Source organism: Moschus berezovskii, chromosome 12, assembly GCF_049115385.1.
Source record: "Moschus berezovskii isolate FMDL1 chromosome 12, NW_MosBer_1.0, whole genome shotgun sequence".
Taxonomy (NCBI): domain Eukaryota; kingdom Metazoa; phylum Chordata; class Mammalia; order Artiodactyla; family Moschidae; genus Moschus; species Moschus berezovskii.
In genome coordinates this window covers 46673763-46691169 of record NC_142471.1, presented here as the reverse complement: position 1 = coordinate 46691169, position 17407 = coordinate 46673763, and the positions used below count along the sequence as shown (strand labels likewise).

The window sequence follows — 17407 nt, the reverse complement described above, 5'->3', positions numbered from 1 at the left end:
TGATTTTAATTAGGTCCCATTTGTTTATTTTTGCTTTTATTTCCAATATTCTGGGAGGTGGGTCTTGGAGGATCCTGCTGTGATTTATGTCGGAGAGTGTTTTGCCTACGTTCTCCTCTAGGAGTTTTATAGTTTCTGGTCTTACATTTAGATCTTTAATCCATTTTGAGTTTATTTTGGTGTATGGTGTTAGGAAGTGTTCTAGTTTCATTCTTTTACAAGTGGCTGACCAGTTTTCCCAGCACCACTTGTTAAAGAGACTGTCTTTTCTCCATTTTATATTCTTTCCTCCTTTGTCGAAGATAAGGTGTCCATAGGAGCGTGGGTTTATCTCTGGGCTTTCTATTTTGTTCCATTGATCTATATTTCTGTCTTTATGCCAGTACCATACTGTCTTGATGACTGTGGCTTTGTAATAGAGCCTGAAGTCTGGCAGGTTAATTCCCCCAGTTCCATTCTTCTTCCTCAAAATTGCTTTAGCTATTCGAGGTTTTTTGTATTTCCATACAAATTGTGAGATTATTTGTTCTAGTTCTGTGAAAAATATTGTTGGTAGCTTGATAGGGATTGCATTGAATGTATAAATTACTTTGGGTAGTATATTCATTTTTACAATATTTATTCTTCCAATCCACGAACACGGTATATTTCTCCATCTATTAGTGTCCTCTTTGATTACTTTCACTAGTGTTTTATAGTTTTCTATGTACAAGTCTTTTGTTTCCTTAGGTAGATATATTCCTAAGTATTTAATTGTTTTCGTTGCAACAGTGAATGGAATAGTTTCCTTAATTTCTCTTTCTATTTTCTCATTATTAGTGTATAGGAATGCAAGGGATTTCTGTATGTTGATTTTATATCCTGCAACTTTACTGTAATCATTGATTAGCTCTAGTAGTTTTCTGGTAGAGTCTTTAGGGTTTTCTGTGTAGAGGATCATGTCATCAGCGAACGGTGAAAGCTTTACTTCTTCTTTTCCAACTTGTATTCCTTTTATGTCTTTTTCTGCTCTGATTGCTGTGGCCAAAACTTCCAGAACTATGTTGAATAGTAGTGGTGAGAGTGGGCACCCTTGTCTTGTTCCTGACTTTAGGGGAAATGCTTTCAGTTTTTCACCATTGAGGATAATGTTTGCTGTGGGTTTGTCATATATAGCTTTTATTATGTTGAGGTATGTCCCTTCAATTCCCACTTTCTGGAGGGTTTTTATCAAAAATAGATGTTGAATTTTGTCGAAGGCTTTCTCTGCATCTATTGAGATAATCATATGATTTTTATTTTTCAGTTTGTTAATGTGGTGTATTACGTTGATTGATTTGCGGATATTGAAGAATCCTTGCATTCCTGGGATAAAGCCCACTTGGTCATGATGTATGATCTTCTTAATGTGTTGTTGGATTCTGACTGCTAGAATTTTGTTAAGGATTTTTGCATCTATGTTCATCAGTGATATTGGCCTATAGTTTTCTTTTTTTGTGGGGTCTTTACCAGGTTTTGGGATTAGGGTGATGGTGGCCTCATAGAATGAGTTTGGAAGTTTCCCTTCCTCAGCTGTTTTCTGGAAGAGTTTGAGTAGAATAGGTGTTAGCTCTTCTCTAAATTTTTGGTAGAATTCAGGTGTGAAGCCGTCTGGACCTGGGCTTTTGTTTGCTGGGAGATTTTTGATTACAGTTTCAATTTCCGTGCTTGTGATAGGTTTGTTCAGATTTTCTATTTCTTCCTGGTTCAGTTTTGGAAAGTTGTACTTTTCTAGGAATTTGTCCATTTCTTCCAGGTTATTCATTTTATTGCCATATAATTGCTGATAGTATTCTCTAATAATCCTTTGTATTTCTGTGTTGTCAGTTGTGATCTCTTCATTTTCATTTCTAATTTTATTGATTTGGTTCTTCTCCCTTTGTTTCTTGATGAGTCTGGCTAGTGGTTTGTCAATTTTATTCACCTTCTCAAAGAACCAGCTTTTGGCTTTGTTGATTTTTGCTATGGTCTCTTTTGTTTCTTTTGCATTTATCTCTGCCCTAATTTTTATGATTTCTTTCCTTCTACTGACCCTGGGGTTCTTCATTTCTTCCTTTTCTAGTTGCTTTAGATGTAGAGTTAGGTTATTTAGTTGACTTTTTTCTTGTTTCTTGAGGTGTGCCTGTATTGCTATGAACTTCCCCCTTAGCACTGCTTTTACAGTGTCCCAGAGGTTTTGGGTTGTTGTGTTTTCATTTTCATTCATTTCTATGCATATTTTGATGTCTCTTTTGATTTCTTCTATGATTTGTTCATTATTCAGCAGCGTGTTGTTCAGTCTCCATATGTTGGCACTTTTAATAGTTATTCTCCTGTAATTGAGATCTAATCTTACTGCATTGTGGTCAGAAAAGATGCTTGGAATAATTTCAATTTTTTTGAATTTACCTAGGCTAGATTTATGTCCCAGGATGTGATCTATCCTGGAAAAGGTTCCGTGTGCGCTTGAGAAAAAGGTGAAATTCATTGTTTTGGGGTGAAATGTCCTATAGATATCTATTAGGTCTAACTGTTCTATTATATCATTTAAAGATTGTGTTTCCTTGTTAATTTTCTGTTTAGTTGATCTATCCATAGATGTAAGTGGGGTGTTAAAATCTCCCACTATTATTGTGTTATTGTTAATTTCCCCTTTCATACTTGTTAGTAATTGTCTTACATATTGCGGTGCTCCTATGTTAGGTGCATAAATATTTATAATTGTTATATCTTCTTCTTGGATTGATCCTTTGATCATTATGTAGTTTCCTTCTTTGTCTCGTTTCACAGCCTTTGTTTTAAAGTCTATTTTATCTGATATGAGTATTGCTACTCCTGCTTTCCTTTGGTCTCTATTTGCATGGACTATCTTTTTCCAGCCCTTCACTTTGAGTCTGTATGCATCCCTCGTTTTGAGGTGGGTCTCTTGCAGACAACATATATGGGGGTCTTGTTTTTGTATCCATTCAGCCAGCCTTTGTCTTTTGGTTGGGGCATTCAACCCATTTACGTTTAAGGTAATTATTGAAAAGTACGATCCCGTAGCCATTTTCTTTATTGCTTTGGGTTCAAGTTTATACACTCTTTCTGTGATTCCTGTCTATAGAAGATCCTTTAGCATTTGTTGGAGAGCTGGTTTGGTGATGCTGAATTCCCTCAGCTTTTGCTTGTCTGTAAAGCTTTTGATTTCTCCTTCATATTTGAATGAGATCCTTGCTGGGTATAGTAATCTGGGCTGTAGGTTATTTTCTTTCATCACTTTAAGTATATCTTGCCACTCCCTTCTGGCCTGAAGAGTCTCTGTTGAAAGATCAGCTGTTATCCTTATGGGAATCCCCTTGAGTGTTATTTGCTGCTTTTCCCTTGCTGCTTTTAATATTTGTTCTTTGTGTTTGATCTTTGTTAATTCGATTAATATGTGTCTTGGAGTATTTCGCCTTGGGTTTATCCTGTTGGGGACTCTCTGGATTTCTTGGACTTGGGTGATTATTTCTTTCCCCATTTTAGGGAAGTTTTCAACTATTATCTCCTCAAGTATTCTCTCATGGTCTTTCTTTTTGTCTTCTTCTTCTGGGACTCCTATGATTCGAATGTTGGAGCGTTTAACATTGTCCCAGAGGTCTCTAATATTGTCCTCATTTCTTTTAATTCGTTTTTCTTTTTTCCTCTGTTTCATTTATTTCTACAATTCTATCTTCTAGTTCGCTTATCCTGTCTTCTGCCTCTGTTATTCTACTGTTTGTTCCCTCCAGAGTGTTTCTGATCTCATCTATTGCATTATTCATTGTATATTGACTCTTTTTTATTTCTTCTAAGTCCTTATTAAATCTTTCTTCCATCTTCTCAATCCTTTTCTCCAGGTTATTTATCTGTAACTCCATTTTACTTTCAAGATTTTGAATCATTTTCACCATCAAAATTCAAAATTCTTTATCAGGTAGATTCCCTATATCTTCTTCTTTTGTTTGTGTTGGTGGGCAATTATCTTGTTCCTTTACTTGCTGGGTATTTCTCTGCCTCTTCATCTTGCTTATATTGCTTTGCTTGGGGTGTCCTTTCCCTCTTCTTGCAGTTTGTGGAGTTCTCTTTATTATGTAGTTTCTTCGCTGTGTGTGGGGTTGGACAGGTGACTTGTCCGGGTTCCCTGGTTAGGGAAGCATGTGTCAGTGTTCTGGTAGGTGGAGCTGGATTTCTTCTCTTTCCTTTAGAAGACAATGGGCTGCTTTTCTGGGAGCCTGATGTCCTCTGCCAGTATTCAGAAGTGGTTTTGTGGACTTTACTCCACGTTCAAATGTTCTTTTGATGAATTTGTGGGGAAGAAAGTGGTCTCGCCGTCTTGTTCCTTCCTCCCCAGAACACTGGATTCCTATATTCCACCTGGTCGTGGAGTATCCCTTCCCAGCCGCTCCAGCAAGGCGCAGCCGCTGTACCCTACCTTGGACGAGGGGTATCTCCTCAAGGCCGCCCCTCCTGCTTTGAATGTGGATCAGCTCCTCTCGGCCCTCCGGTGCCCAAGCAGCCACCACCTCCTGGACGTGGTACAGCTCCTCTCGGCCACCGCCCCAACGCTGGGCGCGGGGCAGCTCCTCTCAGCCACGATTCTGCACGTGGTTGGTTGCACCGGGAGCCGGGCGTCTCTCGCGTCTGCGCCGCCGGGAGCCGGGCGTCTCTCGCGTCTGCGCCGCCGGGAGCCGGGCGTCTCTCGCCCAAAACCTTGCTTTTTTAACACTATCACTGAAATCTTCCACTTTATTGTTGAACTATACTGGGACCAAAGAAGCTGCTAACTCTGTTAGTTAATTCTTGTTAGGAAGAGAAGCACAGCACAAGCTGTGGGGAAGAAACAACAAAAAGGAAAGTACCGAGTTACGCTGGAGGGGACTAGAAATCTTGGAAGGAGACCTGAGTTTGCACTTGGCTTGGTTACTTAGTTCATGTATCAGTTTCTTAGGAAAGCTTTTTCCCTACCACATCCTCTTTCTTGTTTGTCTCTGTTAGAGCACTAAACTCATTGCAATGATGCTAAGATGCCCATCTTTTTCATTTTAACATTTCTAAAATTTGGATGTGCCTTGTAATTGATGGTGTCTTAAAATTAATCAGCAACATTTCTGCTTAATTATTGGTACATAAGGATGTGATTTACCATTGACAGCATCTTAGATTTGATGAGTGCAGTATTTGTTTACATGTGTTCCCATGAAATTGTTCACATCATCCCCACAGTTTTCAAATACAGAGTATATACAATGATTTTCTAATTTCTAGTATCATCCTCTTTAAAGCTCTAGGCTTGTATGTTGAATAAATTTTTCTTTGATATCACAGAGATCACAGATTTGGTGTATCTACTTTCCAGATCAACATCACCTAGTATATTCCCACATCTCAGTAAATGGTATCAAACCTGTAGAAGATCTACTGCCAGGGTCTGAATCCCAGTTCCACACTATACTAGTTCCATGAGCACATAGTGAACCATGTCACTTTTATTCTTTGTTTGTAAAATGGGAAGCATAATAACACCTTCCTGACAGGATTATTAAGATGATAAAACACTGAGTAAATATTAGCTGCTGCTTGTTTTCATCATATGTATTTGTGACTTTTCTTCTTCTTCTATACATGTAATTCATCATCAATCCTGTCATAAATAGTCTTTTCACAATATCCCCAATCCATCCTCTTTTATCTGCCTCTTCTCTAGTCCAAGCCCCTATTATTGCCTGTAGCAATTAATTTTGTAGCGTCCCCTTTTCCCATCTCTGATCCATTCAGGGCATAGTCAGAGCCATCTTTTAATTCAGATTATGCCACTTCTTAAAACCCTTCCCAGTGCACTTGGTATAAAGCCCCAAATCCTTAATATGATGTATATTGTTCTCAGTTTTCTGCCTGGCCTCTGCCTGCTCTTTCAACCTCATCTTCTGCTGCCGTGCCTGACAGTATCACTCAGTTCTCCCAAAACTAACTTCTACTCATCCCTTAGATTCAAGCTGAAATGTCACTTTCTCAAAGACATTCCCTAACTGATTGCCTAACTAAATTAGGTTCTTCAGTCCTAATTTACAGTCTTTTATATTGAATTTACACCTTTCATAGTTGGTGGTGGTCATTTCCTTCCCAACTGAAGGTAAATTACTTCCCCACAGTCATAGCGTTAGTTATGGTAGGACTGGAATGCCAACCTAGGACTGACCAACTACAACTGTGCCATTTCCATGATCTTTTGCTTCCTTGAAAGCAGAAAAGAGCATATGAATCAATGTGCTAGGCTTTAAGATATGGCCCAGCTGTTCTCCTTTCTTTCCGTTTAACCTTCACGCTGTTCCTTAAATATCCATCTGTCCGTGAGCCTTCACTCTCCCAAATTAGATTATAAACTGGTTGAAGGAGGATCTGTGTTTTTTTTTTTTAAACCTATATTATACACCTACTACTACTAATACTACTAAGTCACTTCAGTCGTGTCCGACTCTGTGTGACCCCATAGACGGTAGCCCACCAGGCTCCCCCGTCCCTGGGATTCTCCAGGCAAGAACACTGGAGTGGGTGGCCATCTCCTTCTCCAATGCATGAAAGTGAAAAGTGAAAGTGAAGTCATTCAGTCGTGTCGACTCTTTGCGACCCCATGGACTGTAGTCTACCAGGCTCCTCCTTCCATGGGATTTTCCAGGCAAGAGTATTGGAGTGGGGTGATTATACACCTAGTACCTATATAATTACTAGGTATATAATATAGATTTGAGGGAAAAAAATCCTAAGTTACCCTACATACAATAGATACTCAAAAATATTTTATATTAGGGATGCTAAAGAAAAACAGTATTTTAATTCATTTAATTTTTTTAAAGTTTGGAGCTGTCTCATGAAGGAATTTAATACCTTATTCCATATTCTTCTATCCATCAGTGACATAGTACATTTTATGTGTCCATATTTTGAATAGAACTGCCTAAAATGATATTTAAATGAATTGTTTGTGTCTTCATGGATTATTGCGCTTGTTTCACTGGGAAAGAATTAATCTGAAGTATTTTTGCTTTGCTTCAGGAGTTAAGTGATCTGCAACGTGACCCACCTGCTCACTGTTCAGCTGGACCTGTGGGAGATGACTGTAAGCTTTACTGTCTTGCTAGGATTTTGCTACCATTAATAGTATAGGTTTGAACTCTTGTTAATGACTCTAAAAACTCCTTTGTTTGTTTCAGTGTTCCACTGGCAAGCAACTATTATGGGGCCTGTAAGTATGATTCATATATGTGAAATTAATCCCTTCAGCCATCCTTCATTCTTACCATTTCATCTTTGATCAGATGTTTGTGGCTAAGGTTGAATTTTCTTGTACTCTGAGTCACTAGAAAGCAAAATACGAGTAAAGGATTTATGATGATTTTCTAGAGCCCTGGTGGCAAATACTTGCTCGGAACACATTTACAGTGCTTTGCCAAATCCCTGATCATTATGCATAGTAATGGATCACACACAATTTGCAATCAGGCTTTGTGTTTGCTTTATCTTTTTTTTTAAATACAGAAAGTTGTTTGGAACTAAGCGTAATTACTCTCAACGTTTTAGTAGGTTAAATATAAGTCTAATTAACCCAATAATGGAATTCCTACAAGTAACAATCAGTAAGTTTCATCGCAGTGTTTCATCACTGTGTGAAGAGATCAGATACAATTTTGCAGTGGCTCTGTTGCCATCTCATGAGTTTGCATTGTCCTGAATTCAAAATCACCTGCTGTTCTGTAACTGGCTTCTCTTTATACTTATTGCCTTTGTTAAGATTATTTCTTTCTACACCTGAGAAGCAGTTGTGACTTTTCTTTTTGTGGACAAAAATCTAATTGTGTGAGAATGGGTACTGACACCTCAGGTCCTTTTCTGGGTAAGAGTATATTAGTAACGTTTCCATAAGCATCATTCTGTCCTCCCTCCTTTGAAAGAGCTTTATCCAGGAAGCCATAGAGTTTTTAATCATATTGCCTCATGCTTAACTTTTAAAACACACACCAGTTACTGAATTTTCAGAACAGGAGTCCTGGGCAAATGTTTTAAATCACTAAATTATTACATTAAGTTAGTTTTTTAAAGGGTGAAGTGCAACATATTTATTTAACTACTTTGATAGGAATATTTTTTCATTGCTTACCAAGAACTTTCAAAATAATATCACCTCTCACCCTTATGAATTATAGCCCTCTACAAATATTTCTCAGGTGAATCACATGTAGCAAATTATGTTACTCATACCCCTCTTTATTTTAGTAATGTAAATATGCCACTGTATAGTATAATTGAGTATCTAAGAAGATCATATCTGTTGATTGTAATTAACTTATATTTTCTACATTCCTTATAATTTTTGCTAAACTAGAATTAAACAATGTATACAGTAAGAATAAGTATACAGTATGGTCCTCTAATATCTGTGTAGAACCTTAAGTAGGAAGTAATGATAACCTTCTGTTCTTACCAACATGTTGACAAAGTATAACATGATACATTTACTTAAAATAAATGAATTAAAATAGAATTTAAAGGTATTTTTGCTACTTTTTTCCCCTTTCCCCCTTTTTAAAATCATCCTTTTTTTTTTCTTGCTTGTAACATAAATATTTCCTAATTGCTATAAAGACATATGGCCAAATTTAAATTCCTCTTGTTAAGTTGATTCCTAATTTGATAATTCTCTGAAACTGAATTTTTCTAATTTCATTTGTGGCTTTTTCGCATTTTCCACATTATTTTATAAGCTGTTACTGAGTGAAGATTTGAGGTTTAAATTATGTAACAGTGTCACTTAGCCTTTTCTTTTCATAAATTGGTCATTTCAATTTATCTCTATTCTTGACCCTTTAAGGGAAGGAGCACGAAAACTTAGGTTTTAGAATTAAGAAGAAATATGCTAGCCTCAACCCTTTTCTTTCATACTGATTACTGCTGCGAATTATCATTCTTTTCTCACAGACTCTTATGTGTATACTTATCTTTAACAATCTGTACTCACAAACAGGTTTCTTTGGGCAAGTCACACCACTCTACTATGTGTGTCCTATTTTTGTTTTGTTTTAAACTATGATTTCGGCATGATTGCTGAAAAATCCTCCTTCATGCCTACCAAGAGAAACCTGCTTTCAAGGTAAATGATTTGAACTTAAGACTAAATGATGGCATTTTCCTTTTCAAACCGTTATATTTGGAAGGAATCATCTTGGATTACTAATAAATACAGCAGTCAGACACTGATGTAATTATTTTGTAATTTCAGCCTGATAGCGCATATCAAGGTGGAGTCTTCTTTCTCACTGTACATTTTCCGACAGACTATCCTTTTAAACCACCAAAGGTATTTTTATTTTTATCATTGATGTCACGCCTGTGTCAGGGAATTTACTCTCTATCCAGAGATATTTTTGTGATGTCAAAAGACTGTGGGTGGGTTGGCATGTCCAAACTTTTATATAAAGCCACTGAATCTAAAATATGTTTCCTCATCAAATATTTTACTATGTCTGTAAACAAAAAGCAGTATCTGTTAGGTTAGAAATTAGCTTCCCTAACCTGTCTTATCTTCCTCATTACATATGTGTAGTTTGGAAGTTTTTATGGTCAAGAATTAGACTTTTCCATTCAGGGGATTTTCATTCCAAGGCTGATCCTTCTTTCTCAATTTTTAAGTATTCAACCAATATTTATTGAGCACCTACCATATTCTGTTGCACTGGGGAATACAAAATATAATAAATAAGATACAGTCCTTTTATTATATTTAGTATAGGAAAGATTAAGGGCTTCCCTGGTAGCTAGCTAAGCTGGTAAAGAATCTGCCTGCAATACAAGAGACCCTGGTTTGATTCCTGGGCTGGGAAGTTCCCCTGTGGAAGGGATAGGCTACCCACTCCAATATTCTTGGGCTTCCCTGGTGGCTCTGTGGTAAAGAATCCACCTGCAATGTGGGAGACCTGGGTTTGATCCCTGGGTTGGGAAGATCCCTTAGAGGAGGGCATGGCAACCCTCTCAAGTATTTTTGCCTAGAGAATCCCCAGAGATAGAAGAGCCTGGAGAGCTGCGGTTCATAGGGTCACAAAGAGTTGGACACAACTGAGCAACTAAGCACAAAACTAGGAAAGATTAAAACACATTCTTATTAAATTTAGCTTAGCTCTAAAGAGGAAACCAACAAATGATGGAGTGTCAGTGAGGGAGCGAATCATTAACAAATTCTGTCACTCATGAGATAATTACTTTAGATTTTTAAAAACATCTGATTAACTTTATGTATGAAATGATATAACAATTCTTGTGAAAGATTAGAATTCTTGGTAGGTTTCTTAGGACAGGTAATAAGCTGGGGCCCCTCAACTTTCCTCCAGAATAGGGTCACCATTCTATTTCTAGACCCAAGTGTCAATTGATAATCAAATTAAGGAAAGGATCGCTTTGAGGGTGATGAAACCCATGGTTAATTACCTCAGGTGCTATTCAACTAATCATACCAGCTATTACAGACTTATTTATTACACTTTCTAAAATACTTCTCAGTTGCTTGGCATTAGGAAGAGCAGGAAACTGAATGTATTTGCTTTCACATTATCAGTAGCTAAAGCTACATTCGGATAAAGTAGATGCTCATCCAGTTTGTGTTGAATACATTTCTCCTCTAAGGTCATATGAAATTGAGGACATTTTACCCTAGAGCAAATTGGTTCTGTTTGCTTTCATAGTTCATGGATTATCAACAATTTTGTTTTGTTTTATGTTTAGATTGCTTTCACAACAAAAATTTACCATCCAAACATAAACAGTAATGGAAGTATTTGTCTTGATATCCTGAGGTCACAGTGGTCACCAGCTCTGACTGTGTCAAAAGGTAATTTCATTTATCAGATTTAAAACAGTTAATAACAGTGAGACATAAAAAATACAGCAAAAAGGTCTTAGGGACCAAAGTTTGAAACAAAAAACCAATCAACTGTGTTTTCTTCTGCTTTGCTTTTGCTTTCCTTTCATAGCTTTTATATTACTCTTGCTTGGGGTGGTTGATGGGCTGATCTAAATGATGAAATGAGAAAAATTTAAAACGGTAGAACTAGAAATTTGGGGGTAAGCCTGTTGACTTTAGTTCGGACTTTAAAAACAGACAGGGACACAGAAAGAGAAACACACACGGAAGTAAAAATAAGATTTTAGGACCAATTGTCCAATTCATTAAATGGAATTATTTATTGACATAATAAAGCTTTACCTCTCTTTTACTTCATCCAAGAAGTAATGGAAAATTAGGCAGATAAAGTAAATGATTTAAAAAGACAGGAATTCCCTTGCAGTCCAGTGGGTAGGACTCTAGACTTTCACTTCCAAGGGCCCCAGGTTCAAACTCTGGTCTGGGAACAAGGCTCATGGTATGGCCACACAAAAAAAATGAAAGACATATTCACACTTTAGAATAATGCAGTACATACAGCATGTTAGTCTAAACTTCAAGCCATCAGTAGCATCGTTGTAAGGACTGATAAATACTCCATGCAGATTCTCAACTTTCACAGTTATATAGCATTAGTTTTTGCTAAATTATGAGATGTGTATATAGGGCATCTGAAGCTGTTTGTTTCATTCACTAATGCTGTTTGCTCTCCCACCCTCTTAATTTTGTCTTCGCTCTAACAGAAGAGAGCCTGAGTTACTATTTTGATTTAGAAACATCTGCCCCTCAAAGTAACTTGGTAGTTTTCCCTTTTTATAAAATTTAAGAAAACTATTTCTCTTGAGGAATTTAGAGGAAGAATCGAGGATCATTAAAAAAAATTTTTTAATAGATACTACCTGATTACATAACTTGTGTAAAAATTGATAAGCTTTATAGGAAGCAGTGTCCACAGCCATGATTATTTCAAGTATTAGATAAGTAACAGCCCTTCAGATCAGTTAGTTATTTATGAATGGCAATTTTTCTAACCTAAAATGTCCGTATAAAGTGTTTGTGTAGATGCTAGTCTTTTTTTAAAAAATCTTTCACATAACTGTTACCTACTAGATATAAGAAAGATAACTGTCATAAGGTTATTCAAATTAATAAACTTTCCTGGAATAGTATCACAAAATGAAATTCAGTTAGCTTATGCAGGAGGAGAAGGGGAGATGGTAGGATGGCATCACCGACTCGATAGACATGAGTTTGAGCAAGCCCTAGGAGTTGGTAAAGGACAGGGAAGCATGGCGTGCTGCAGTCCAGGGAGTGGCAAAGAGTTGGACAAAACTGAACGACAGAACTGACTGAACTATGCAGCTAAATACTTACAAGAGAAAGTGCAGACTGCCAGGTGTTAAATATTTACCTTCTGATATTGGTAGCTTTTTATAAAAAAAAATTCATTTTGTCGACTTCAGGAAACATAAAAAAAATTGTTGGAGTATATTTGCTTTACAATATTGTGTTAGTTTCTGCTGTACAGCAAAGTGAATCAGCTTTACATATATATGTATCCCCTCTTTTTTTTTATTGCCTTCTCATTTAGGTCACCATAGAGCACTGAGTAGAATTCCCTGTGCTGTACAGTTGATTCTCATTAGTTAGCTTAGAAGCTGTCCTTTAAGAACAGTTTCACATAGCCTTAGTTTCCTCATATGTCAAATAGGAAATTATAATAGTATTACCACATGTGGTCACTATATAACTAGCACACAGTAAAGCACTCAGTTCAGTTCAGTTGCTCAGTCATGTCCGACTTTTTGCAACCCCATGGACTGCAGCACGCCAGGCCTCCCTGTCCATCCGACCAACTCCCGGAGTTTACCCAAACTCATGTCCATCAAGTCGGTGATGCCATCCAACCATCTCATCCTCTGTCGTCCCCTTCTTCTTCTGTCTTCAGTCTTTCTCAGCATCAGTGTCTTTTCCAGTGAGTCAGCTCTTTGCATCAGGTGGCCAAAGTATTGGAGTTTAAGCTTCAACATCAGTCCTTCCAGTGAACACTCAGGACTGATCTCTTTTAGGATGGATAGGTTGGATCTTCTTGCAGTCCAAGGGACTCTCAAGAGTCTTCTCCAACACCGCAATTCAAAAGCATCAATTCTTTGGCGCTCAGCTTTCTTTATAGGCTAACTGTCACATCCATAGATGACTACTGGAAAAACTATAGCCTTGACTAGATGGACCTTTGTTGGCAAAGTAATGTCTCTGCTTTTAATATGCTGTCTAGGTTGGTCATAACTTTCCTTCCAAGGAGTAAGTGTCTTTTAATTTCATAGCTGCAGTCACCATCTGCAGTGATTTTGGAGTCCCCAAAAATAAAGTCAGCCACTGTTTCCACTGTTTCCCCATCTGTTTGCCATGAAGTGTTGGGACCGGATGCCATGATCTTAGTTTTCTGAATGTTGAGCTTTACGCCAACTTTTTCATTCTCCTCTTTCACTTTCATCAAGAGTCTCTGTAGTTCTTCGCTTTCTGCCATAAGGGTGGTGTCATCTGCATATCTGAGGTTATTGATATTTCTCCCTGCAATCTTGATTCCAGCTTGTGCTTCTTCCAGCCCAGCATTTCTCATGATGTACTCTGCATATAAGTTAAATAAGCAGGGTAACAATATACAGCCTTGACGTGTTGCTTTTCCTATTTGGAACCAGTCTGTTGTTCCATGTCCAATTCTAACTGCTGCTTCCTGACCTTCATACAGATTTCTCAAGAGGCAGGTCAGGTGGTCTGGTATTCCCAACTCTTTCAGAATGTTCCATAGTTTATTGTGATCCACACAGTCAAAGGCTTTGGCATAGTCAATGAAGCAGAAATAGATGCTTTTCTGGAACTCTCTTGCTATTTCGATGATCCAGCGGATGTTGGCAATTTGATCTCTGGTTCCTCTGCCTTTTCTAAAACCTGCTTGAACATCTGGAAGTTCATGGTTCATGTATTGCTGAAGTGTGGCTTGGAGAATTTTGAGCATGACTTACTAGCATGTCAGATGAGTGTGGTAGCTTGAACATTCTTTGGCATTGCCTTTCTTTGGGATTGGCATGAAAACTGACCTTTTCCAGTCCTGTGGCCTCACATGAACGTTAGCTATTGTTCCCTTTTTCCTTAAAACTTTTGTTTTGTGTGCATAATAGTGAAATCAGGGTACAGGGCTCTTGGTAGCAGGAGAGGGGAGATGAATAACCTCCCTCTTGCTTAGTTTATGAAGTAGCTTGTATTTTCCTTATATGTGTTCATTTTTCACTTTTTAATATTTTAAATGTTTTATTTCACTTTTTATCATTAGTTAAGTTTGGAAACTTTCTGGAGACATGAGCCCAGATAATTTACCCTGTTTGTTTAATATACAGACTTAAAATTTCATTGAGTAGATGGAAGATAAAAGAGGAATGAAATGTTAGTTTTTTTTAGCCCTTATTGCCCCCTTTCCAGGCCATTTAAGGATCACCTCTGCCTTATAAATTCACCTTTGGATGTGTAACAGTAGGAAAAGATAAAGGAACATAGTAGAGGAAGGTGAAGATGGAAGATTGTTCCAAAGACTCCATGTATCCCCTTGGAAGGGGTGGCATGGAAGCAGACAAATGAGGAACCAGAGTCCTTGTTCCCTTCTTTTCCACATACTTAGTTTTTTCTTGTTTTGTTTTTGCTTTTTAAAGTATAGCTATTTGCATTAGTATTTGGATTCAAGATGGCAAGAAACAACTATATTTTTTCCATTTTAATTTACACTGTAAAATATACAAGTTATGTAATGATAGCTGCACATATTATTTTTAAAAGCATTTGATACAAATAATGTACATGTAATAAAAAATTTCATTGAAAATAATTTACAAATCTTCCCTCTTTAGCTCTAAGCCCAAATAAAAAGTACATGAGCTCAGTCTAACAAAATAGTTTGAACTATTAACTATAATTCGATCGCTTTACCTTGAATTGATTAGAACACAGATTTTTTGCATTAAAATAGAATAAAAAGTGGAAAGTTTTCTTGTTAAAGTAAAAAAGTATCTCTAAGAAACACCTGAGGTTAGGATGCTATTCTAATATTTTCCAACTGTGTATTTGGAGTCTGTGTGTTTTAATCTCAAATGTAATTTAATGTGTTAATTTTGCTTTTTTTATTTATAAGTTTATTGTCTACTCATTAAAATTACTTTTACATATGTACTTTTGTATAAAGTAGAAATCTCATTACCTAATATGGTGTTCTCTTTTAAATCTAGTTTTATTGTCCATATGTTCTCTGCTTTGTGACCCTAATCCAGATGATCCCTTAGTACCAGATATTGCACAAATCTATAAATCAGACAAAGAAAAGTAAGTGTTTGCTTATATTGATTTCTGTGCATTTCTATGTAGTCTGCCAAAACATAAGTATTATCAGTGTATTTAAGTACATTTAGTTACGCTTATTATTTTTGTTAAGTTTGTCTTTCCAAAGGAGTAAATCTTTCTTTTTAAACTGTTACTCTTTTTTACAAAAAAATCTCTCCCCTTCCCACTTATTGTTTCATCCTTTACTATTTAATAGTACTTGTTTTGCCTTTGCATAATATGCATGTTTTTTGATAGTAACTATCAAGCTATATATAATTCTAAGCAGTAAATCTAAAATTTAAGAAGTTGGTAATAGAAAGTACTGAATATCATATTCCTTACTTTCTCCCAGGAAGAGAAGTTATCCCTAACTACCCCTAACTGACCTGCATCTTGCTGGTACCATTGATTCATTTGCATTTTACAGATAATGACCATTCAGGGTTGACTTTTATAGATTTGTATTAGAAATTGACTTCTTTATTTTGTTATTTATAACTTAGGTACATTTTTCATATAGGTTGTAAAGAGAGCTATTAGTTTAAGAAATCCCTTATGTTTTGTTTTATTTATGTATGAATCAAAGTCACATTGACCCAATAATTGGTATATGAATGATTATTGTGATTAAATGTAAAAAGTTAGACAGTTTTACATAGACAGATCTTCTAAAACATTTAATTTGTATGTTTTTACAGTATCCCTTTTGTATATCTACAGATACAACAGACATGCAAGAGAATGGACTCAGAAATATGCAATGTAAAATCAAAGAAAATTTCATATATACCAGAGTACTGTAAAATCTAGGTTTTTCAACATTAGCAGTAAATTGAGCACTGTTTACTGTTTCATTGTACCATGAAATCCTGATTTTTACCCATTTTAAATGTATTTCTGAAGCAAGACAAAACAAACTTCCAAAAATATTCTTGAGACTGTGATGAGAGCATTTATCATTTTTATGCATTGAGAAAGACACTTATTATGGTTTTTAAGATACTTGGACATCTGCATCTTCAGCTTACAAGATCAACAATGCATCTGAAAAGCAACCAAATTATTTTTTGCTGAAACTAGATGTTTTTACATGAAAAATACTGTATGTGTTATCTAAGATGTTGTCAGTTTTATAAATCTGTATTCAGATTTCATTCTTTGTTAGCTCACTTTATAATTTGTATTTTTTTACTGTATAGACTAAATATATTCTATTTACATGTATGTCAACTTGTTACTTTTTTCCTGTGAACAGTATTGAAAAAACCCAACAGCTGATAATGAAATGAATTAACTGTCTCCATTGTCTTGGGGTATTCTGTAGATTGATTGCAGATTTCTTAAACCTGAAATGATCTTTACACTGTAATTCTCAGTATACTGATTATGGAGAAACACTTGTTTTGATTTTGTTATACTTGACTTAACTTTATTACAATGTGAATTAATTGCACTGCTAATTAGAAAGATGTATAACTTTTATTTGTTGCTATTCACATCTGAATTTTTTTCTGTATAGGCAATATTATATTGACACCTTTTACAGATCTTAATGTAGCTTTTTCCATTTAAATAAAATGCTTTTTCTACTATTTGTCTTGATTACTTTAAAAGATAAAAAATTGCCTTATCTACAAGTAAGGATCAATACTCTATATAAAATTTTGCATGAAAATTAATTCCAAATTGTAAGGATGAAGTCTGTCGTACTTGGCATTGAGTGTGTGCTTAGTCTCTCAGTTGTGTCCAACTTAAGCACCATTAATTATATAAATTTTGCTTTAGATTTGTATCTGTCTACTAAATTGTCAATCTAAAGGATGCTATACATTAGTCCTTTGTTATAGAAGAGAATTTAGTATATGTCAGGGTTTGTCTTGGATCACATATAAAATGAATTATTTTCCAGAGTACTGAGATGAATATAAGGCAGTGTCACCCACATTGAAGAAAAGTCTTTATAGACCTGAAGAATAATTAGGTTAATTCATTAAAATACCCCTGTAGATGTAACTGGCATTGTATTTCTTAACATTTTAAAATCTAGAATTTCAAAAATAGAATTTTAGTGCTATCACAATTTGAAAGAGGACATCCATGTTTTAACCATAG

General features: G+C 36.0%; 1 protein-coding gene across 3 annotated transcripts in view; it reads left to right on the top strand.

Moving 5' to 3' along the window:
* UBE2D1 (ubiquitin conjugating enzyme E2 D1) overlaps positions 1-16887 on the top strand; it is a 41383-nt gene extending 24496 nt beyond the window's left edge. Inside the window, exons 2-7 of one of the 3 annotated variants that reach the window (XM_088842109.1) lie at positions 7051-7114; positions 7209-7240; positions 9272-9349; positions 10768-10873; positions 15202-15295; positions 15994-16887. In XM_088842109.1, coding sequence (XP_088698235.1) covers positions 7051-7114; positions 7209-7240; positions 9272-9349; positions 10768-10873; positions 15202-15295; positions 15994-16105 — 486 coding nt within the window. In that variant the 3' untranslated portion in view covers positions 16106-16887. The remainder of the gene's footprint in view (positions 1-7050; positions 7115-7208; positions 7241-9271; positions 9350-10767; positions 10874-15201; positions 15296-15993) is intronic. The other 2 variants (XM_055425199.2, XM_088842110.1) reach the window with 2 other exon arrangements.
* Positions 16888-17407: the final 520 nt, after the last annotated feature.